This window comes from Misgurnus anguillicaudatus, chromosome 23 (assembly GCF_027580225.2).
Source record: "Misgurnus anguillicaudatus chromosome 23, ASM2758022v2, whole genome shotgun sequence".
In the NCBI taxonomy this organism is placed as follows: Eukaryota; Metazoa; Chordata; class Actinopteri; order Cypriniformes; family Cobitidae; genus Misgurnus; species Misgurnus anguillicaudatus.
In genome coordinates, this window is record NC_073359.2 from 4,087,322 (window position 1) to 4,111,719 (window position 24,398).

General features: G+C 36.5%; 3 protein-coding genes across 3 annotated transcripts in view; all 3 read right to left on the reverse strand.

The window, feature by feature from the left end:
- The window catches only part of LOC141359296 (sialoadhesin-like), a 155,631-nt gene that overhangs the window by 71,907 nt on the left and 59,326 nt on the right, over nt 1-24,398 (reverse strand). The gene's annotated exons all lie outside the window — the stretch shown is intronic.
- Nucleotides 3,716-19,193, reverse strand: LOC129454151 (uncharacterized). Its single transcript, XM_073861503.1, has 3 exons — nt 19,080-19,193; nt 10,503-10,708; nt 3,716-5,320 (listed from the first exon to the last, which is right to left on the reverse strand). Exons 2-3 carry the CDS (start codon nt 10,588-10,590, stop codon nt 4,137-4,139), a joined length of 1,272 nt encoding a protein of 423 aa, XP_073717604.1. The 5' UTR covers nt 10,591-10,708; nt 19,080-19,193; the 3' UTR covers nt 3,716-4,136.
- LOC129454153 (uncharacterized) lies at nt 13,136-19,220 on the reverse strand. The gene is made up of 2 exons (XM_073861530.1): nt 19,080-19,220; nt 13,136-14,020 (listed from the first exon to the last, which is right to left on the reverse strand). The coding sequence occupies exons 1-2, from the start codon at nt 19,165-19,167 to the stop codon at nt 13,257-13,259; spliced, it is 852 nt and encodes a 283-aa protein (XP_073717631.1). The 5' UTR covers nt 19,168-19,220; the 3' UTR covers nt 13,136-13,256.

A 24,398-nucleotide genomic window follows, 5' to 3' on the forward strand; every position in this document is an offset into this window, starting at 1 on the left:
ATAATAAATGTAATCCCAGTATGTTTTCTCTACTGTATATCCAGTGGGATGTGAGTATGAAGAGTGAATATCTACTGTTGATCCCACTAAAGCACAAACTCTTCTAGAGGTGTAAGTCACACCCCAACAGCTACTGTTAGAAAGACCTGAAAGAGTCACAAAATACTGCTGTAACATTCACAATCAATTACAAACACACTCATACTGTATATGAATCAACAAGAAAACTGCAAAGTTTGTTCTTCCATTTTAATTTAAATATTTTATAAATGTCAGACTCACACACAGATGAAGAGGGATCTGAAAAATGCTCAGAGCAGGAATAACTGTCAGTGTTTTCACTGGATGACACAAATATGCTTTGGTTATATGTTAAACGTTGTCCATTCTTGTACCAAAAGTAACCATTTTCAGATGTTAAAGGGCAGGAGGAATCACAGCTCAGTTTTACTCGCTGTCCTGTAGATTCAGGATTCATCTTCACCTGTAAAACTAAATAATGAAAATCTTACATTAGATGAGAAATGAAAAGAGTTTAACTGGACTGATGAGAATGTAAATGTACCTGAAACTGTTAGATTGACTGTGACTGAGCTGAGATGTTTAACTCCATCCTTCATAATGATCATGAGCTGATATTCTCCACTGTCTCTCTCTATCACATCTGATATTATGAGCTCTAAATAATCTTCAGTGATTTCTTGATTCACTCGTCCTGAGTAATCTGAATCTAAAGTCAAATCTTCAGGTTCATCTTTGTTTCTCCAGTTTGTTCTCTGTTTCTGACTGAACCAGAACCCAGTTTTGATGTTGATGTTTGAGTAAGAGCAGCTCACTGTCACCAGTCCTCCCCTCTCAGCACAAATATTCTGTTCATCACAGGTTACAGTAAACTTATCCAATGTTAGGGACTCTGAAAATAAATATGAAATATTATTGACATTGTAACACAGTATAATGTAAATGTAAGCATATTTTAGAGATCAAAATGTCAAATCCTGCATTAGAGAACAAGTTTTTCTTTTAATTCTGACCTACTTGATCTCAAGTTAGCTGATGTATTAGTAATGTTAACAAATGTAACTTTATTGTAAAATTTTACCAATTATCTAAACTTATCGGTGCCAATGTTTTATCTCAAGATCATGGCCAGACTTACCATTGCCAGTAGGGGGCCTCCGTGCTTGCTTGCATTCGTGTGATTTGTTCAGTTGTTTTTATTTTTATTTTACAGCCTATTGGTTGGTGCGGAATTGTTTGGTGCTGCATTTAGTTCATTAATATGTCAGTCATCTTAGTGCTGAATATGACGCGCTGAGTTTACCGCTTTTGAAACCCATTGATGCTAGTATAATAGCGAATACACGAAATAGGAGTCATGAATGAGCTTCACATATAACGAGAAAGAGCAACGCGAAAATAAAGCGCTCCGTATGAAAAATAATACTAGAGTATGGTCTTGTAACTCTGTTTTTTCTTGTTTGTTTGTAATCTTACGTGATACGCAGGTATACAAAGTATTCCCACTAGGAAAGGTCAAGGATTTCCATATACCCATTTAAAAAAGTGTGAGGATACTTAACAGTGTGTGACAAACTTTTGACACTTTCATTCATAAATTGACATCTGAATCACTCACCATTCGCATGCTCCACTTGCTACTTTGGCAGGTTGAACCTCATTTGCCAGTTAAGGGATGATTAAAAGGGGAAACTCTTTCCACATTGAAAAACTCTACTTTTCATGATAAGGTTGACATTTGCATGGAATTGCCCAATTTATCATAATGAATATAATGTGATGATGTTTACATGCATGAAGCAGCATGCTTGCAGATTCACAGCCAAAAGAAGTCTGAATGTCAAACTACAAAAAAAAAAAGTAAAAATCACTTTATTCAATTATTTATTTGTGTAACATTTATATTTTATTTTTCTTGTTATGGTTGAAAAGGAAAAATAAACAGATGCAAAAGTACATGGACCCCCGATTAGCTTCAATGCATTTATTACAAAATGAAATATGATATAAAACCATTCATTAAATGTACAAAACTTTTGTACGACATGAAGTAAACACAAAAAATCTAGTTAAAGGTCAAAGGCAGTGATTCAGTGTTAAGATTCTATAGAAAATATATGTGATTTAAGTTATGACACTTAACTTTAACATCAGTTAAAACGATAACAACAAATAACAGACTTCAGGTGAATAATAAAGAGAAATAAATTGGTGAGACCAAATGCCAGTTAGATGCACTACATTGACAAATGTTTTGGGACACCTGCCTTTATATTCTTAATCCATATGGTTTAATATGGAGTTTTGTCCACCCTTTAACAGCTATAAAAGCTTCAACTCTTCTTGGAAGACTTTCTACAAGGTTTAAGAGTGCATTTATGGGAATTTTTGACTATTCTTCTAAAAGCACATTTGTAAGACACTGATGTTGGACGAGAAGGCCTCTCTCGTAGTCTCCGCTCTAATTCATCCAAAAGATGTTTGATTGAGTTGAGGTCAGGACAGTCAAGTTTCTGCACACTCTTTGCTTTGTGCACTGGTGCCATCCCTAAACTGTTCCCACAAAGTTGGAGCATGAAAATGTCCAAAATGTCTTGGTATGATGAAGCATTAAGAGTTCCTTTCACTTGATGTGACTGGAACACCTGAATTCAATGATTTGGAGGGGTGTCCCAAAACTTTGGACAATATAGTGTATATCCAAAGGGAATATTTCATGTTTAACAATCAGACATTGAAGGGCAGAGCAGCTACACTGAGCCAACGGCAAATTTCAGAAGGACTTGCCGAGAGGATACTGCCATCAGTGGTGTGTACACAGTGCTGACGGCCTGCTGATCACCTTGAACTCACATATCCAAATCATCAGAGAACATTATAATATATCTTTACTAACTAACCACAGAATTAAAGTTTATTCTAGTGTTGTAGTTCTCGAGACCGGTCTCGGTCTTAAAGGTCTTGGTCTCGTCTTGGAATCGACCGCATTTTTACTCGGTCTCGTCTCGATCTCAGACAAAGAGGACTCTGAATTTTATTTCAAGACCACACAACTGATGGCACATCACGAATTTATTTTTTACCATTAATTTTATGCAGTTTATTCAGGTTTGGCATATGATGTTGGCATTGTTTAAGCATTGTTTAAGTTTCTCCCAATGACAAATTTTCAAATTTTATTACTAAAAACACCTGCATTGTGTTAAGTGGATGGCAAGCCATGGAAAGACAGTTCAGATTAAATGGTTAAGTTGATTTCAGCTCTTTACTGTTTGTTCAATTTTAGTTGCTTATAGACAAAGATCAATTCCCACATATCTGCAATGCCTTTGATTATTTTCTCAACTTCTCTGATGGCACGCACACGCACAAGAAGTGCCTAATCATATGCATATTCCACATTTTATCATAAGTGTTTTAATGCAGTGACTTGCACTGGGGTCTTGGTCTTGACTTGGTCTCGGCCTGTCTTGGTCTCGGTTTAGGTGGTCTTGACCAGTGGTTCTTAACGTTATTCCTGGAGGCCCACTGCCCTGCACATTTTGTATGTTTCTTTTATCTGAAAGACTCAGTTCAGTTCATGGAGAGCTCTTCTAATGAGCTGATGATTTGAATCAGGTGTGTTAAATAAGGGAGACATACAAAATGTGCAGGGCAGTGGGCCTCCAGGAATAACGTTAAGAACCACTGGTCTTGACTACAACACTAGTTTATTCATCAATATTTTCAACTAAAAAGCTACATTTTATGACACAAAAGAGTAATATTTCAAATATTGTGCAGGTTTTAAGCTCCATTGCCGTTGACGTGAAATGCATTCTAACTTGTCTTTCATAAGTCCACACAAGTCACCTTCTGATGCATCCTCGATACAATGAGCGGATCAAGAACACATCCTGAGATGTTATGTGAACTTGACTTGATGTGAACTTGGAATTGGAACAGTACTTGGGCCACGACTGATGACGTTTCACAAGTCCACAAGAACACAAGTACAGACATCTTGGGCTTTTGTGCGCATGTAGACTTTTAGTAAAGATCCTCCAGACAGTTTTATTAACAAGATCTTTATAAACTCTGTTGCCATATCCACACTGTTGAGACATGAATGGTTTCTATCGAGTGTGGATTCTCATGTGTTTGTTAAGTGTAGCTTTTGCTTTGTAACTCTTTTGACACTCATGACATGTGAAGGGTTTCTCTTCAGTGTGAGTGCTCAAATGTACATTAAGGTTTGATTTTGTCCTGAAACTCTTTCCACAGGGTTGACACACGTATGGTTTCTCTCCAGTGTGAATTCTTACATGTCTATTAAGGTCATATTTCATTGTAAAACTCTTTCCACACAAATGACATGTGAACGGTTTTTCTCCAATGTGAAGTGTCATGTGTGTCTTAAGATTACCTTTAGTTGTAAAACTCTTTTCACAGTGATGGCACACGTGTGGTTTCTGTCCGGTGTGAATCCTCATGTGTAGGTTAAGGTTAGTTTTTGTCCTGAAACTCTTTCCACAGTGTTGACACACGTATGGTTTCTCTCCAGTGTGAATTATCACGTGTCTATTAAGGTCACATTTCATCGTAAAACCCTTTCCACAGTGATGACAAGTGAATGGGTTCTCTCCAGTGTGAATTCTCACGTGTCTATTAAGGTCACGTTTCATTCTAAAACTCTTTCCACACAGATGACATGTGAACAGTTTTTCTCCAGTGTGAAGTGTCATGTGTGTCTTAAGATTACCTTTAGTTGTAAAACTCTTTTCACAGTGATGGCACATGTGCGGTTTCTCTCCGGTGTGAACTCTTGAATGTTTCTTAAGTTCACTTGCAGTTGTAAAACTCTTTCCACAGTGATGACACAGATGTGGTTTCTCTCCAGTGTGAATTCTCACATGTTCGTTAAGCTGCCATTTTGTTCTGAAACTCTTTCCACACTGTTGACATACATAAGGTTTCTCTCCAGTGTGAGACCTCATGTGTATCTTAAGGTAAGTTGCAGATATAAAACTCCTTTCACACTCATGGCACGCGTGTGGTTTTTCTTTAATGTGACTTCTCACATGAGTCTCAAGTTTACGTTTATCTCTGAAACTCTTTCCACACTGTTGACATGTGAAAGGTTTCTCCTCACTGTGAGTCCTCTTGTGATCTGCAGGTCGTTCATCTTCACTGAAACTATTTTCACACTTTATGTCTTCTGTCTTCAGAGTTTCTTTCTGTGAAACATTATGGTTTATTTTTACAATCTGATGTTTCTCATCCACTTCAGCTTGACTCTCCTCTTTCACTTCCATCATATCTAAAATAAAGACAGTAAATAGTTCATATTGATAAATCAGAATGACAAAACACATTTGAGATTGTCATGCATTCATGTTATTTTTAATGTAAAGTACATTATGTAATTTCTATTGTCAATTTCTGCTCTTGTAGTTTTGTTCATAACACTTGTGGTGTTTCCAATATCACCAAACATTGGATTCTATCTTTTTGTCAACTTGTTTTCTTTCAGTTAGGACTGGTTTTAATGCATCTGAATATCTTAGTGAAAATAGCACTATCTGTGAATAGCGTTGCAAAATTCCAGGAATTTTCAAGGCTGGAATCTTTCCATGGGAATTAACAGGAATATATGAGAATTAATGGGAATAAACCCATTCAATCGTGACATCTCTCCTCCTGTGGCCCTGTAGTGGACAGTGTGACGGTGAGACAGTGCTGATTAAATATTATTATACCACGGACCTACTGAATGCTGTATTCTGATTGGCTGAGAAATGTTCAGTGGGTGCTGATTATTTTTCAATAACTGCATGCCTAACCTTTAAAATGTTTTAAAACTAGGCACAAGAGCAATATTTTTGGTAACCGTGGTATAAGATGAATAATAGACTCAATTGAATTATTTGAAAATAATGCACGCCCGCGGTGTAACGGCACGGCGCGTATTATCACCTTGGGTGTGCATTATTTTCTTATAATTCAACTGCCCGTCGTCAATTATTCCTTAATAACTTATTTTTGATTTAAGATATTACAAAAAATAGGCCAATATGATTATTACTCAGTACTAAGGGTGTAACGATTTAGATTTTAAATCGAAATCGATCGAAATTAAGTCACAACCTCAAACTTTCAATTAAAAAATGGGATCGTCAAATTAGACAAGTGCTCAGCTGCTGGCGCTTTGATCAAAAAAATATATAATATAATAATGCAATGCATGCTGTGCTGTGTGCACCAAAACTAAACTGAAATCTCAGCGTACAGAAATGTAAGCTCCAACCTAAAACAACAACTAGCGGTAAATTATGTAAATCCTTTAATGCATGGCTAGCCGTGGATTATCCCGCTTATAACACGGTTATTTGCCAAGTTAAAAACAAGTTAAAGCTGTAACTGATGTTTACAGTGTCATTTTTTAACAGACGGGTAAAAATGACAGTTATTTTCTTAAGTTACGGCTGGTTAGTTCTAGTGTGCGATGCATGTGCTAGTTACCTGTGTGCGTCTCTTCTTTAAAGAGTACGACAAAGATAGTCAATGGGACAAAGACAACTAAATGGGCAGTTAACACTTTCAGTGACTTTTTGCGCCAAAGACAGAACAATTGTAAAGATCTACTCTGCTTCTCTTTTAAATGAGACATTGTGGGAATTGTATGCCTCTGTTCAGTCTACCGCTGGACGTGAATACAGTGTTGCAAGTTTGATGTGTCTCAGAGAAAATAAAAGAATAAAGTATGTTTTTAACAACGTATCCTCCATCCCACACAACGGTTTTGGTCGTTTGTCCATTCCCTCAAGTAAGCCCAACAAAGCTGTTTACTAAATTAGCGCCTCTACTGGCCAGAGGTGAAACTTTATATATTAGGGTATGAAATTATAGTTTGGGGTATCATTTTGATGTAATAACATGCATTTGAGTATGATTATTAGTTTAAAATGCCAGGATTTGTTGTATTTTATTACACATTACACTATTCAGGAATTTAGAGCAAATAACGTACCCATTTATTTATTATTTGATATAATACACAGCATACAAAACAATCACAACTTTTTTCAAAAATTACTATAAATATTTCAAGTGTACCGAGGCCAAACGATCAATTTATATGAAGAAAAGATGCAAAACTGATCACAATCCACGGTAGATATCATATCCTGTGTATACTGATTCAAAAACTGCCGCCAGAAGCAGCGATTATACATCATCTTGGTAACACTTTACAATAAGGGTGCACTAATAATCATGAATTCACGCTTAACTAATGCACAGATAATACTGAATTAATGTATTACTAATGATTATCTAAGCTATTCATTAGCTATTCATTAATGATTGCCTTATTAGCAACTAATGAAGAGTCTGTCTGATTAATGTATTAGTTCATATATGAATTGTTATTAATTAAATATGTAATTGTGGATTAATTCCATCATCACTTCTTTTATGAACTAATAGTGTTAATTAATTTGTTAATTACCACAATGAACTTCCAGATAATACAGGTAAACTAATATGCATTAATATATTATTAATTACAGCATTAGTCGTGTGTTAATTAATACTATTACTAAATAATGAGTTAATAATGATGTGCCTCAACAAGTAAAGTCACAACATAATGATATATTTGCAAACCATTAGCTAATGATTAATTAATAATGAAAGACCATCACTAGAGTTTATAAAAGCTATTTATTAAACACTGTTTCCAAAAACATTGCCAAAAACACATTTCCATAACACACTACATTTAAACACAACATTAAAACATTTTTAAAAAATAATATAAAATGAAATAATATAAAAATAATACAAAAAGAACACTGATCAAAATTAGTCAACACGTTCAGATACCTCACAGTTATCTGTATTAATCAGGCACCCGTGTTAATACATAACACAAATGTACATTTTTAAGTTCAACCGTTTCAGTATGTCAGTCGTACAAGTGAATCAAACTCTGATAGACAAAAAACATGCACAGACAAATCCAAATGAAACCCTGCGGCTCGTGACGACACACCGATGTCCCAAGAAACGATCGGTTTGTGTGAAAAACCAAACAGTATTTATTTTTTACCTCTATCCATTTTTTACACTATCCAGAGCAACACGTGCATTCACTTCACCGTCTTATTCGTCTAATGTTTAATGGCGGGTTGCGAAACAACTTCATACGTGCATACCGCCCCCTAGTGTATTGGGTGCACGGCATGAGGGCGCTTATAAACTATACGGGGCTCCCGATACTGTAGGTGGCAGTATGCACCTATAAAGTTGTTTCACAACCCGCCATTAAACATTAGATGAATAAGACGGTGATGTGAAAAATAAATAAAATGGAGATGTGAAGGCACGTGTTGCTTTGGGAATAGTGTTGTATTAGAGGTAAAAATAATTTATATAAATACTGTTCGGTTTTTCACACAAACTGATCGTTTCTTAGGACATCGATGTGTCGTCACGAGCCGCAGGGTTTAATTTGGATTTGTCTGTGCATGTTTTTTGTCTATCAGAGTTTGATTCACTTGTACGACTGACAGACTGAAACGGTTGGACTTAAAAATGTACATTTGTGTTATGTATTAGCACGGGTGCCAGATTAATATGGATAACTGTGAGGTATCTGAACGTGTTGTCTAATTTTGATTAATGTTCTTTTTGTAATGTTTTAATGTTGTGTTTAAATGTAGTGTGTTATGGAACTGTGTTTTTGGCAATGTTTTTGGAAACCAGTGTTTAATAAATAGCTTTTATAAACTCTAGTGATGGTCATTAATTATTAATTAATCATTAGCTAATGGTTTGCAAATATATCATTATGTTCTGACTTTACTTGTTGAGGCACATCATTATTAACTCATTATTTAGTAATAGTATTAATTAACACATGACTAATGCTGTAATTAATAATATATTAATGCATATTAGTTTACCTGTATTATCTGGAAGTTCATTGTGGTAATTAACAAATTAATTAACACTTTTACCTCATAAAAGAAGTGATGATGGAATTAATCCACAATTACATATTTAATTAATAACAATTCATATATGAACTAATATATTAATCAGACAGACTCTTCATTAGTTGCTAATGAGGCAATCATTAATGAATAGCTAATGAATAGCTTGGATAATCATTAGTAATACATTAATTCAGTATTATCTGTGCATTAGTTAAGCATGAATTCATGATTATTAGTGCACCCTTATTGTAAAGTGTTACCATCATCTTTGATTGTGAAACAGCGTTGGCTCTCATGTGTCTTGTGACCGTTTGCATCATTAGGTTAGCTATAAAACTGAAGCACTATTGGCTGATGTTAGCTACTGCATCATGATCTATGTTCCGGTTTATATTTGAATGAGATCAGACCGTTTGTGTTGCATTCATGGATTTCTTCATATAAAGTGATCGTATGGCTTCAGTTCACAAGGTTTGCAACGCGAATTGTTTGTAATACTTTTATACTGCTGTTTTTTTTGGTCAATTTATGCAATAAACACCTGTGACTGTACTTTTGCTTACGTGTTGTGTTTTATATGGTTAGGAACTGGTTGGTTTAGATGCTCCAAAATATCTTTAAACCATAAATGTTTATGAAACAAAATAAAATGCATATAATCTGACGTATAAGGCATACATTTATATCTACAATAAGTTACCGCCAACCAGCTGCAAGTAACAGTGTAATTTCTACTGTTTTTTTACATTGTACAAAATGACACAGAGTCACCCTTGTTGTGGTGATCCCGGTCAAAAATGATCGTCCATTTAAAGTGAAGGTGGAAGATCACAAAACACAATCAGAAAATTATTTTACAATTGTGCCGTTCCCTATCAAATCCAAGTCATTAAATGTACCTATTTAAGAACAAACCAAAATGAAAAACGCTGTGCCAAAATGACATCAACTTTGTGTGAGCTCATGTAAATGATGTATGCATCTAATGCATTTACTGAACGTATGCACATGAATGACAATAGCCTATTTCATGTGCCTTGTTAATGGGTGCTTTGCATTTAAAACAGACGGTGCTTGTTTGGACATCTTTTGGGGCACACAATGTGCATCTCTTCCTTTTCTCTTTTCTGTTTGAGACATTTGAAGACCCTGGTTATAAACAATTTTCTGTAGGCCGGTCATTTATGACCAGAAACACCACAAGTTTATCAAAGTGGGGGGGGGTCCCAAAAGCGACAAAAACACTTTTTTGAGAGAGAGACTGATAGTCTTCGTAGTTAACTAGTAGAGCATTGCATGGAGATCACAGTCATTCAATCCACTGAAGGTTGCTTTGGATAAAACTCTTTACCTGATGTTTCAATCTAATTCTACTGAATGTATTATAGATGCAGAAAGTTATCACCTCATGAATTTAAGTTTATTTTTCCCTCATGTTTCTCAATGTTTTAATGATTATTCCACTACCATCAAATAATAAAGATTGAAAAACAGACCAACCTATTTGTTCCTCAGTATCTTCATCCTTTATTCTGCATGGTTGTGGATCTGTCATCTTCTCAAGCTCCTCTTTCACCAGCATCAACATTATGTCATGAAGATTTCAGTTGTCACACATGGAGTGATTTCTCTGTGTGTTTGACTCCAGCATTTATTGGTTGATTGTTGTAGGAGGAGCTTCACTGAAGGTCTCAATCACTTTCACTCTATGGTGTAAACTAGAGGTGAAAAGAGAGACATTAAAACATTTAATGTCAGTAAAACATTCACAATCTGTTTCTCATGTATCAATCACAATTTTATTTGATTTAAATCAGAGGATTAAGGTTTTGGGGACCCCCATTAACAGCTATTCAGCCTGGTTATGGACGTATAATTATTATTCTCTTGTCTTTATTATTACTCACAAATTTCTATTTTGAGTAATAATATAGAAATATCCTCTGAACATCTCACTTCATCTAATTTGACTGAATTTTTATCAAATGCCTTCTTACAAAAAGAAATAGGGATGCACTGTAAGGAAAATTCTTGTCCGACGCCGAATAAATGGAAAAACTCAGCCGAATGCCAAACAACCAAATAATTTTAACATTTTTGATTTCCCTAATTATTTTGCCAGTTTTCTCACCAAGTTACATTTAAGAATGTCCTTTTTACTATATTTTTTCACATTATTTAAAACATTTTTTTGCCTTCCAGCAGTCATTATAGGGCCTTACACGAGGTCACTTCTCTGATCAGATAGACTTGTTAAAACCGTCCAGTTGCATTCGACCACAAAAATTTTTCTTAGCTAAACGGATATTAATCCGATCCTTATTCCTCAGCAAAATGCAAATAACCTATTCATTACTCTGCCTTAAAGAGGTCATAGTATTAAAATCTGACTTTTTCCATGTTTAAGTGCTATAATTGGGTCCCCAGTGCTTCTATCAACCTAGTAAATGTGAAAAAAAATTTACCTTTAACATTGCATTTTAAAAATGAAACAGCCATTTATATTTTATTTTTCTTGTCATGGTTAAAAAGGAAAAATGAACAGATGCAAAAGTACACGGACAGCTGATTAGTTTCAATGTATTACAAAATAAAATATGATATAACTTTTGTACAACATGAAGTAAATACAAGAAAAAAATCTAGTTAAAGTACAAAGGCAGTGGTTCAGTGTTAAGATTATATTGAAAATATGTGATTTAAGTTATGAAACTTAACATTAACATCAGTTAAAACGATAATAACAAATAACAGACTTCATATGAATAATAAAGAGAAATAAATTGAAAAGACCAAAAAATGCCAGTTGCATATATCGAAAGGGAATTGTAGGAGCCATAGTTAGCTTATTTAACCTTTTTTGTTCAATTTGTTCATTTAAATATAATTCTGTTGTTGTATGATTAATTGTTTATTTCTTCAAGGTTGTGTCCTCTATAGGTGAGAGAAATGTTTAAAAGTTTCTGCCACCCATGACAGGAGGAAGGCGCTGGTGCAAGATCATACAGTTATTTGACGATACACATGGAGAATGGCTGAAAGTGTGTTTGTGTTGTTTGTTTTATGCTATAATGCATCTTTAATTTTGATACAATTAAGTTATCATTAAGACACATCAACAAGCCTTTTTGGATTTTATGCTACTTTGTACGTGTCAGAAACATTGCATCATTACCTCTCACGGTGGTTAAGAAACAAGGGATAAAATTGGAAATTTGGAAGCCACAGAAATATTTCATGTTTAACCATCAGACCCTGAAGGGCAGAGCAGCTGCAATGAGACAGTGGCAAATTTCAGAAGGACTTGCAGAGATGAATCTGCCCTCGGCGGTGTACACGGCACTGACTGCCCGCTGATCAACTTGAACTCACATATCCAAAATCATCAGAGGAAATGTTTATATAGGAGCTATCTTTACTAACTGACCACAGACTTAAAGTTTATTCATCTATTTTCTTGACTAAACGGCAACATTTTATGACACAGAAAGAGTAATATTTCAAATATTGTGCAAATATTGTGCTCACCCTGTGGTCTGTGTGGGTCCTAACACCCCAGTATAGTGATGGGGACACTATACTGTCAAAAAAAGCACCGTCCTTCGGATGAGACGTTAAACCGAGGTCCTGACTCTCTGTGGTCATTAAAAATCCCAGGATGTCCTTCGAAAAAGAGTAGGGGTGTGCCCCGGCATCCTGGCCAAACTTGCCCGTTGTCCTACTAATCATCCCTCATACTAATTGGCTATATCACTCTGTCTCCTTTCCACTAATAAGCTGGTGTGTGGTGGGCGTTCTGGGGCAATATGGCTGCCGTCGCATCATCCAGGTGGATGCTGCACATTGGTGGTAGTTGAGGAGATTCCCCCATTCATATGTAAAGCGCTTTGAGCACTGAGAAAAGCACTATATAAATGTAACAAATAATTATTAACTTGGCTGTCATAAGTCCACACAAGTCACCTTCTGATGCATCCTTAAGAAAAAGAACGGATCAAGAACACATCTTGGGATGTTAAATGAACTTGACTTGATGTGAAGTTGGAATTGGAACAGTACTTGGGGCACGGCTGATGACGTTTTACAAGAACACAGATTGAGAAACGGCCTGAATCTTTTTTGCCGTACGTCATTTTTGGCTTTTGTGCGCATGTAGACTTTTAGTAAGGATCCTCCAGACAGTTTTATTAATAAGACCTCAGCTGATTTCTAAACTTTGTTGCCATATCCACACTGTTGACACATGAATGGTTTCTATCGAGTGTGAATTCTCATGTGTTTGTTAAGTGTAGCTTTTGCTTTGTAACTCTTTTTACACTCATGGCATGTGAACGGTTTCTCTTCAGTGTGAGTGCTCAAATGTACATCAAGGTTAGATTTTGCCCTGAATCTCTTTCCACATTGTTGACACACGTATGGTTTCTCTCCAGTGTGAATTCTCAAATGTTTCTTAAGTTCACTTGCAGCTGTAAAACTCTTTCCACACTGATGACAAGTGAATGGTTTCTCTCCAGTGTGAATTCTTGCGTGTATCTTAAGGCTACATTCAACTCTGAAACTCTTTCCACACTGTTGACACGTGAAAGGTTTCTCTCCAGTGTGAACTCTTATGTGTTTCTTAAGTTGACTTTTATCTATGAAACTCTTGTCACAGTGATGGCATGCGTGTGGCTTTTCCCCACTGTGAGTTTTCATGTGGCGGTTAAGGTTCATTTGAAAGGTGAAACTCTTTTCACATAGTTGACACGTGTAAAGTTTCTCTCCAGTGTGAATCATCATGTGTGCTTTAAGGTTATCTTTTCTTCTGAAACTCTTTCCACACTGTTGACATGTTAAAGGTTTCTCCTCACTGTGAGTCCTCTTGTGATCTGCGGGTCGTTCATCTTCACTGAAACTATTTTCACACTTTATGTCTTCTGTCTTCAGAGTTTCTTTCTGTGAAACATTATGGTTTATTTTTACAATCTGATGTTTCTCATCCACTTCAGCTTGACTCTCCTCTTTCACTTCCATCATATCTAAAATGAAGACAGTAAATAGTTCATATTGATAAATCAGAATGACAAAACACATTTGAGATGTCATGTATCCATGTTATTTTAATGTGAAGTAAATTATGTCATTTCTATTGTCAATTTCTGCTCTTGTTTTCTTTTAGTTAGGACTGTTTTTTATTTCTTTTTTGAACTAATTAATCATAGGCCTAATTAATGCGCAGGCACCACAAATGCTTTATTTTTCAATCACTCCACAAAGAGACTTAGATTACTCTGCTGATTTTGGACATACAGATATGATTTATACATCATTTAAAACTTTAAAGTATCTATTAGAAAAATAAACACTTTGCGTGTTTTGTTCTCTCTCCCTCAGTGAACTCTGTTCAGAAACACGTCAGAAAATTTACTGTAACTTAACGAATTCTTGTCATACTAACAAAAGACAAATGTATACATAATGCTTGGAATGTCTATTTTTAAACGGTTTAAGTGAAATCGAGTTCAATAACAACTCAATACATTCCAGGAAATATTATTTAGATCCCGGACGAGCCCCCAAATAATGTTACAATAAATGATGTTTTATGGGTATTTCTAACACTATTTATTAAAAAAATATTATTTAGTGTGTCAGGCAATACAAAGAGACAAGGTTGCGGTGCAAAAACAAGTGGTTGATTGGATTATAAGTGGACGAGAGAGACAGCTTCCCATTTAGACTTCGCGCTTTGTCCACTTGTGAGTTGTTAAAAATGCAAGCGGGTAGGGATGTAACGATTCAATCACGATTCAATCGCGGTCCTCATTAAAAATGCCTGTCTGAAATCGATTCTGAATCGCAAGGCTGCGATTCTTCGTTTTATACACAGCTTGTGCCTGTATTACGGCATTTGGTCAGTAGGAAGTCCTTACAAGTTGTTGCTTAAAAAAGCAACACTCGTTAAACAAAATCATTTAAAATATTCTTTATTATCATGAAAATACCTGAAACAATTTGAAGAACAGCGTATAAATATTCCTGTGTAGAAATTTCCTGGAATAGCGTTTGTAATGCTACTTCTTGTGTGGCACAAAGGGAGTTTCTGCATGAGAGCGCCCCCTGGCGTTCGGATGTGCCGGGATTTCACCGTAATTCATTCAAATTCATTCATTGAGAAAACGCGATTAATCGTTACACCCCTACAAGCGGGTGATATGACACGTTTAAACTGATGCAGTGTCACGCACTAATATTAAAGTATATGAGATTACAGCTGCTTGTGTTGTTACTGAACTCATTTAAGAGTAATTGATTAAATAAGCTTGCGCAATTTTACACCCTCGCTTAATAAAAGAGGTGGAGAGCAGACGCTAGGGCTGGGCGGTATGACGGTATATTCCGTTACCGCAAAATAAAATCTCAGACGTAACAGATTTTTCTATTCTGTCTATTCTGCAGAATGTAAAATAATGGACGTGGCTAACTCCGCATGTTAGACTGAGTGTGACAAAAACATGTAAAATAAGATAGTGGCAACACTGTCGAGTTCATCATCTAAATCCTATTTTCCTACTATCTAGTTTAGCTTCTTCCATCAGCACAGAGGGGCTTACATGTGCTAAGTGTATTGAAGTAGTAAGGCTGACGGTGAAGGTTGCAGAACTAGAAGCGTGCATCCGAACGCTCGTTGAGGACAGTAAGTCCCCTAATGCTAATGTTTCAAACATTGTTTCGGGTGCGCCTACGGTAACGCGTAATACACATAGCTCGGTTCCGGCAACTAAGTTAAGGCGGCCGACTAACTGGGTGACTGTCAGGTGGCATAGTCATTTTCGATGCCCATCGAAGACCCCCCTAGTAGTTTCTAACAGATTCGACATTTTAAGCAATACACCGGCTGAGACATCTGTTAAAGGTGCCCTGGTTATTGGAGACTCGATACTCAAGAACGTGAACATTGAGGGACCAGCCACCATAGTTGACTGTATACCGAGAGCCAGAGTGTCAAACATTAGATCCAAACTTAAAGTGCTGGCTAATGCTAAGCGTAAGTTTTCTAAAATTGTTAATCACGCCCGGCGCAAATGACACCAGACTCCGCCAGTCGGAGATCACCAAGGATACTATTAAAGAGGTGTGTGAAATTGAAAAAAAAAATAAAAAAATAAAAAAGCGCTAGTTTCGCGTCAAGATTAAATGGAAAAGCAATACTATATAACATTTACATTTAGCAGACACTTTTGTCCAAAGCAACTTACAAATGAGGTAAACAATAGAAGCAATTATAGCAACACAAGAACAGCAATACATAAGTGCACTGGAAATAGTCTCATCAATGGCGCTTTTCCATTGCATAGTACCCCACGGTTTAGTTTAGTTTGGGTCAGCTCACCTCACTTTGGCGTGGTTAGCTTTTCCATCGAGTTTAGTATCACTTTGCAGTGGGAGGGATTATAGGCGTGTCGTTATATTTGCGCTGCCTGCTGTGACATCATACAAGTGAGAGCGTCCTTGTGTATTCCCATACAGTTATTTATTTCTCAGTCCGCCACAAAATTAAAATTGACTAGTGACTACCACAAACAGATGTTTGCACATCGCGTTTATCACTATACCTCTGTCTCACATGACAGTTTCTGTACAAACACCCGCGTCAGCCGACGGCGCTCCGCGGAGCCTCATTTAGGTTGCATTTAAGCATATATAATGCTGACGTGCTCGTCGCAAATGTTCCGCCACAAACTGCAAGTCTGGAAAAAACTTTTATGGTGTCACTGATTCTCAACCTGTGGATGTTTTTCATCGCTAAATGGGAGTTCGGGAACTTATAGCAGAGCAGATGACAACATGTTTGCTCGATACAGCGCAAGCTAGCATTGAGGTAAAGCTTAGCTAATATTTTACATTATAGCGATGACGTGACGATTCTATCAGACCAATCAGTGATCTACAGTGTTTTCACGTCACGTTTGGTATCAGCTCGGGTCGCTTGGAACCCCAACCGAGGTGGTACGAAAAAAAGTATTGGGTACTACGTACTGCACCCAATGGAAAAGCTCCCAAAAGTAAGCTTACCCGACCCAAACTAAACCAAACCGTGGGGTACTATGCAATGGAAAAGCGCCACAAGTCATCAAGTATACATAGACAAGGGTTGGGTAGTAAATTTTTGGTTAGTAGTTTTTTTTGCTGACCCAGTGGTGGTTTTAAAGGCCAGGAGCAGAGCTTCAAATTTGATGCAAGCTACTATAGGAAGCCAGTGTAACTTGACAAAAAGACGAGTCACGTGCGCCCTCTTTGGCTCATTGAAGACCACTCTTGCCACTGTGCTCTGAATCATCTGTAGGGGTTTGGTTGTGCAGGCTGGAAGTCCAGCCAGTAGCGCATTGCAGTAGTTCAGCCTGAAAAGGACAAGAGCTTGGACAAGGATCTGCGTAGCGTGCTCATTTAGGAAAGGCCTAATTTTTCTAATATTGTAGAGGATGAATCTACAAGAGCGAGCGGTGCTGGCAACATGCTCCGTATAGCTAAGCTGATCATCAATGACCACTCCCAGGTTTTTGGCTGTCCTGGAAGGCGTGATGGTCGAGGAACCTAGGTGAATGGAAAGGTTGTGCTGAATCTTTGGTTCAGATGATATGATAAGCAGTTATGTCTTTGCAAAGTTAAGCTGGAGATGGTGATCCTTCATCCAGAGTGAGATGTCCCTTAGGCATGCCGAGATGCGGGGGATCATCAGGGTGGAATGACAAGTGGAGTTGAGTGTTGTCCGCATATAAATATAGTTTTATTAAAATGTGCAGCGCGCCAAAACAACAAAGACCCTAAATATGAATAAAAAACAACTAATAATTTAATGACACCAAATACTGCGGGTTTTATCTTATTAATGACCAGCAAAAACCTAGAGGCCTACATCAGAGCCAGGGAATCTCTGTCAGAGATGTAGCCCAGATAGGGCAGTGATCAGCATGGTGAGCGAACACCGACTTCCGCTGATGGGTCTGGTTCTCACGTACCGAATCGTTCTAAGCAAATGTTCAACAAATTGACAGCAGATTACAAATAGGGTTGTTGCCATAGTCGGTAAAACTGTGATTACCGGTGCTTCAGCCTCTCACCGGTTAGATCACTTGCCCACCGCGACACCGTCTTTCACCATCGTTTTGATATTTTCTTGTAATTAAATCATTTAGTTTCGTTAGAGAGAGCAACACTAACAACTGAATGTGTCTGCTGCCTGAATTTGTCTCTAGTGTCTTTGGACAGCTCTTTGGCCATGTTAGTAGTTGGATTCTTACTGATTGTATGGGGTGGACAGGTGTCTTTATGCAGCTAACGATCTCAAACCGGTGCATCTAATTTAGGATAATAAATGGAGTGGATGTGGACATTTTAAAGGCAGACTAACAGGTCTTTGAGGGTCAGAATTCTAGCTGATAGAAAAGTGTTCAAATACTTATTTGCAGCTGTATCATACAAATAAATAGTTAAAATCATACATTGTGATTTCTGGATTTTGTTTTTTAGATTATGTCTCTCAAAGTGGACATGCACCTACGATGACAATTTCAGACCCTTCCATGACTTCAAAGTGGGAGAACTTGCAAAATAGCAGGGTGTTCAAATACTTATTTTCCTCTCTGTAAAACAGACGGTGCTTGTTTAAACATCTTTTGGGGTACACAATGTGCATCTCTTCCTTTTCTCTCTTTTGTCTGAGACATTAGAAGGCCCTGGTTATTAGCTATTTTCTGCAGGCCGGTCATTTTTGTCCAGAAACACCACAAGTGTAACAAGGTGGGGGAAACAAAATTTAAAAATCGACAATTTTGTATAAGTGAGATTGTTGTAGTCTTTGTAAACAAAGTCCATAAATTTCAATCTGATGCAGTAACATTAATTACTTTCAATCCACTGAAGGTTGCTTTGGATAAAACTCTTTACCTGATGTTTCAATCTAATTCTACTGAATCTATTATAGATGCAGAAAGTTATCAATTCATGAATTTAAGTTTATTTTCCCCTCATGTTTCTCAATGTTTTTATGATTATTCCTCAACCATCAATAATAAAGATTGAAAAACAGACACCAACCTATTTGTTCCTCAGTATCTTCATCCTTTATTCTGCATGGTTGTGGATCTGTCATCTTCTCAAGCTCCTCTTTCACCAGCATCAACATTATGTCATGAAGATTTCAGTTGTCACACATGGAGTGATTTCTCTGTGTGTTTGACTCCAGCATTTATTGGTGGATTGTTGTAAGAGGAGCTTCTCTCAAGGTCTCAATCACTTTCACTCTATGGGTGTAAAAAAAAGAGCCAAAAAGAGGCATTAAAGTCGCCATAAAACTGAAGTATTGATTGTCTTATTTACCACCCAGATTACAAAAACACATTTTTGTTATGTTATCTTATTGAATATTTGGGAAAATGTATATAAACTGTATCATATACAAACATAAATAAACACATTGTTTGGTTATAAGCAGACATGCATGCAAGTTATACAAATGCTAAAAATTACGTCTTGACTGATTTAATTGCAAGTAGAACTTTAAGTCTTTTACTAAAAAAAACTTTCATTAAAAGCATAATAAACATTATTATAGTTATTATAATAGTGCTCGCTTACATTTAGGTAACTGATTTACTGGCTAGCTAGCTACTGTATAAACATACTTTGGTATTTTCTAGTTAAACTATAATACCATAGATCAAATATATTTATCCAAGTTTATCATCAAAACTTACTTCAAATGCAAGTGTGGCTTCTGTGGTAGTCAAGGCCTGGGAAATGGAGGGGAATCACCCAGAGCCTTAATTTGTACCCCTGCTCTCTTAGTTGATAAATGTAAGAACTAAAATAAAAAGTGGTAAATACAGATGCAGTTTTCGGCTAATTTTAAAGTTGTCTGAATAGCGCACAACTTTCGTTTTAAGTCCTCGATCTCCACAGTACACTGGTTCATAATACATGAGTAAAAACACTTAATAATATTGGTATTAAACGTGCTGGACATTACCTCAAAGCAGTGCTTTAAGTGGCCCAAAAGAGGTGCCGGTACTCTATTTTATTTTTTTTTTTTTGCTGACTCGACTCCTATATTGAAGGGGTTTTATATTTAGCAGTCAACAGACGACCTTGTAAAAAATAATTAATTCTTTTATAAATTTGTGGATTTGCTTGAGCTAGAAATAGCTACTGAACATAAATAAAATGTGCAAAAGGATTTTGAAAAAAATACCATTAGAAAGAGCTACTGTAGAAAGAGTTTTTGAACATAAATAAAATGTCCAAAAGGTAGATATGTGAGTAAAATTTTCCAGCATGGTTAAATGCTAAAACTAGTGGTTCAGATAGAAAAAGCTTGAAAAAAAACTTTAAAATGACACCAAGACCATGTCTATGGGGTCAAGAATAACAAAATACTGGCCATTTGAAACTCTAATTAAAGTCATTTATTTTGTCCCATTGTTTTCCATTTTGCGGGTGGTAAAACTACTGTGCACGTCGTTCAAATTCATTGAAATTTCGTTTACTTTTAGTTTAGCAATTAAACTAAATGTATATTAAAATTTCAAGAGTGTTTTCTGCACATCGCCTGAGGAAATCCGAAGTTGCGTCGAGGGGAACCAAACTGAAAGCCGCGACAGCGGAGATTATCACGTACCTACAAGGCTTGCGTCTGACCTGCAGCTATCATTCTGGCTTGGTGGGATGTCAGCGAGTCCTCTGATTCTGACGGCGTTCTTTTACTACTCAGAGTCTAAAACAAGGAGGGCATATTACGTGTTCATTGTATTTTCATTTTAACCGAGCAGCTATGGTTGCGCGTTTCACACACAAACACACACCTCTCCAGAGCACGTTGACACTGACTGAAGGACGCATGCGCTTTTAACTTGTAAACGCAAGGGTGTATGGGTAATGTAGTCTCTGCTCTCGGTAGAACTAATTAGGAAGCGTACATTAAGGGCGCTCTGAAAAGCGGCAGCGCAGCCAAATGATTAAATTAAACCTCTGATTTTTAAACAGATTAGCGTTCCGGTACGCTAAAAGCACGTTCTGGGCGCACGTAGAGGTGGTGGTACGCTCAAGAGCTATTTTTAGAAGTGGCGGTACTGAGTACCGGGGCGTTCCGCCCCACTTAAAGCACTGCCTCAAAGTACACAACTGTATGAGTCAGGAGATGTTTATGACGCTGTCCGGACAATGAATCCCTGCTCCAGAGACAACAGTGAGTCCGGGTCAGATTTTCAACTTCATCTCACTGCTAACGGTTAGCGTATTAAGAAATCCTGTCTTCTGTTGACAAACCAATAAAATAATCGAAGAAGGATTCATTATTTCAGTGCACACCGAAGCATTTACACGTAGCTGAAGACATCAGACTCGAAACACACTGGCTGCGTCCGAAAGCTTCAAATTGCCGCCTTCTGAGGCAGCATTCCAAGACCAGAATGCCCGAGAGATGGAGCTCGCTGCAGACAGTGCTGCACAGCCAAATGGGAGGAGCTCCGCTTCGCTTGATCTAGTGGGCGGGGCTTGAAGCGCGAGTTCATCCGTATGAATGAAAATGTCCTCAACTTATGTCCTGTTTTTCTCTAATCTCATCATGACTATGATTGATTATTTTCAACATGTTCAGTACGGTTCTACCGAAGCGTATTGCATTCACTTGAGGAAAAAAATCTACTCTGTCCCTCTGAACCGTCCAGTTAACTATCTCAGAATTACAATTACGAGATACATTTTCATGAATAAAAAGTTTTTTTGCTCTGTTTTTCTGAATTGTTCAGTTAATTATCTCAAAATTATGAGATTAATTTTTCTTGAAATAAAATTTATTTGCTCTGTTTTTCTAAATTGTTGAGTTAATTTTCTCAGAATTATGAGATAATTTTTCATTAAAAAAAATAATTTGTCGTCCATATGATCATATCTCATGTCTAAAGCCTACTGGTGAATGCAAGAACTGCAGTGCAGTAATCAAAACTCAGTAATTTTATTGTGTGAGACTAAATTTGTGTGTTATCTGCAGTAAAGACCTGATTTGTTTGAAAACATCTGTACAAAACAAGAGAGAAACCTGTGCTTTTTATTTGTAAAAAGCAGAACACCTTCTAATGTACAGTGCTGTATGTTAAAACAGATTTCCAAACACTGGCAAAATTTGGATTTAACATGAGCTGACATTACCTCAGGGTCCAAGTAAATTATAATTTTTCAAGGAAAATGTAACTTTACAAGAACATTTCTTTTAAATTGTCCCAAAAAGTATGCTCCTAAACTGCTAACAGAAATGAAATCTTACATAAAAGTACATTTAAAATATTGGTACATGTATCTAAATCACTTAAAAATGAAAATGTATCCACATGCATTTATAACATACATTGTGTGAAAGGCTTATAATTGTTTTTTGGTTAAATGGACCTTAAAGTATACTAACAAAATGTTAAGCCACTTAATATGTTTTTACAGACAGTTTAAGTCTGGTAATAACAGCAACTGCATATGAAACGTTGCAAAAAACATGTTGCTATTGTCGAAACAAAAAAATTGTCCTCATGGTGAAACTATTCAGCATGTGATTTGACACACTTTGGGCCCACTGCAAACAGGGGAACCCTAAATGGCATTTGAATGGTCCTGTACACTCTAAAAAAAATCTTTTTTTAACCCAGGGCTTGGTAACTATATGACAGAACACATTTCTGGGATAAAATGACCCAAATAATGGGTTGTTTTAAGATGGTTGATTAACATTAACCAGCAGTTGGGTTAAAACAACATCCGCTTTGTACAGATGTTTTCAAACAAATCGGGTCTTTACTGCAGATAACACACACAAATTTAGTCTCACACACAATAGAATTACTGAGTCTTGACAACTGTACTGCAGTTCCTGCATTCACCAGTAGGCTACTCTTTAGACATGAGATATGATCATACGGACGACTAATTAATTTTTTAATGAAAAATTATCTCATAATTCTGAGATAACAAACTCAACAATTCAGAAAAACAGAGCAAATAAATTTTATTTCAAGAAAAAATTATTTCATAATTTTGAGATAATTAACTGAACAATTCAGAAAAACAGAGCAAAAAACTTTTTATTCATGAAAATTTCTCTCGTAATTCTAAGACAATTAACTCGTTAATTCAGAAAAACAGAGCAAAAACTTTTTTCCATGAAAAATTATCTCGTAATTCTGATATAATTAACTCGTTAATTCAGAAAAACAGAGTAGATTTTTTTCCTCAAGTGAATGCAATATGCTTCCGTAGGTTTCTGACAAACGGCATTAATTAAAAAACATAATAACAACGTATGTGTTTCTAAAAACTTTTATAAATGTGTGTTTAATACTGTAAAATACCCTCAATGTTACAGTCACTGACTTTGCCGTCCAGAATGAAAGAAAACATTCCAACTTGAACCCATTGAGCAAGCTGTCTCTTTACTTCGCATGGTTTCATACATGTTGCCGCTGATTGGGCCGACATTTCTGACACACCCACCAAACAAGAGAAAACGCTTCTAAAACCTGTTGCACGCCGTTTCCAGGAAACATGTCCTTCAACCCGGAAAACATAGCAAAACGTTGCGCACCTGTGTGAGCTTGAACACAGTACAGGATAAATTAAAGGCATTCGCTTCAACTTTTTGGAGAAGATAATGTCATATACTCTACAGCCACATACTCTACTGTCCCACAAGTGGATTTATTGGTTTCTATTAACCCAAATTTCCCAAATGTGTATCTAACATAAATTAAATCTTAAATCTAGATCTGGAATGTATTAAAGACTAATATGACGGTAGAAATGGGAGAATTTTAGAGTTTGATTTAAGTTTTGTTTGCTTCCTTAAAACGAACTTCGTTTAATATATTTTTATTTTCTTAAATTTAATTTATGTTTTGTTGATAGGTTTTGTGAATTTAATGTCAAAGAACATTAAAGAGAACACCGTGCATCTCAGGGATGCATAATAAATACATACTACTGCAATATGTTACCGAATGCCAAAACATGTTGTATTATAGTTTGCAATAATATAGTTGTTGTTGGATGTGCAAAATCATATTACGGAGTATATCACTTGCCTTCAGTTCACAGAAATTAAATTTGCATGCGCAATCAGAGCTTGATGTAGAGGCACATTTGTTTGCTGCATGCTTCTGACTTTTAAAAAATCAAAGTCATATTTTTTTAAAACCTTAGTCGATTGTGCTTTTTGCAGTTTCTGTCTCGCCAGCGAAGGACGTGCGCGGTCAGGGCCACACTTTTAAAAATAAACGTCATATTAACTTAAATACTTTGCCGGCCACGCTTTTTGTCATGAGCATTCAAAGGGTGTGGGGCAACAGGAGCTGGTCATATAATTAGAATATCATCAAA

What these genes read in the sequence shown, in the direction of transcription:
- LOC129454151 (XM_073861503.1), bottom strand. Translation starts at nt 10,590, where the DNA reads ATGTTGATGCTGGTGAAAGAGGAGCTTGAGAAGATGACAGATCCACAA. An exon ending in AGATACTGAGGAACAAATAG is followed by an intron (nt 5,321 to 10,502) that starts GTTGGTCTGTTT and finishes TCTTTATTTTAG; the next exon opens with ATATGATGGAAGTGAAAGAG.
- LOC129454153 (XM_073861530.1), bottom strand. Translation starts at nt 19,167, where the DNA reads ATGTTGATGCTGGTGAAAGAGGAGCTTGAGAAGATGACAGATCCACAA. An exon ending in AGATACTGAGGAACAAATAG is followed by an intron (nt 14,021 to 19,079) that starts GTTGGTGTCTGT and finishes TCTTCATTTTAG; the next exon opens with ATATGATGGAAGTGAAAGAG.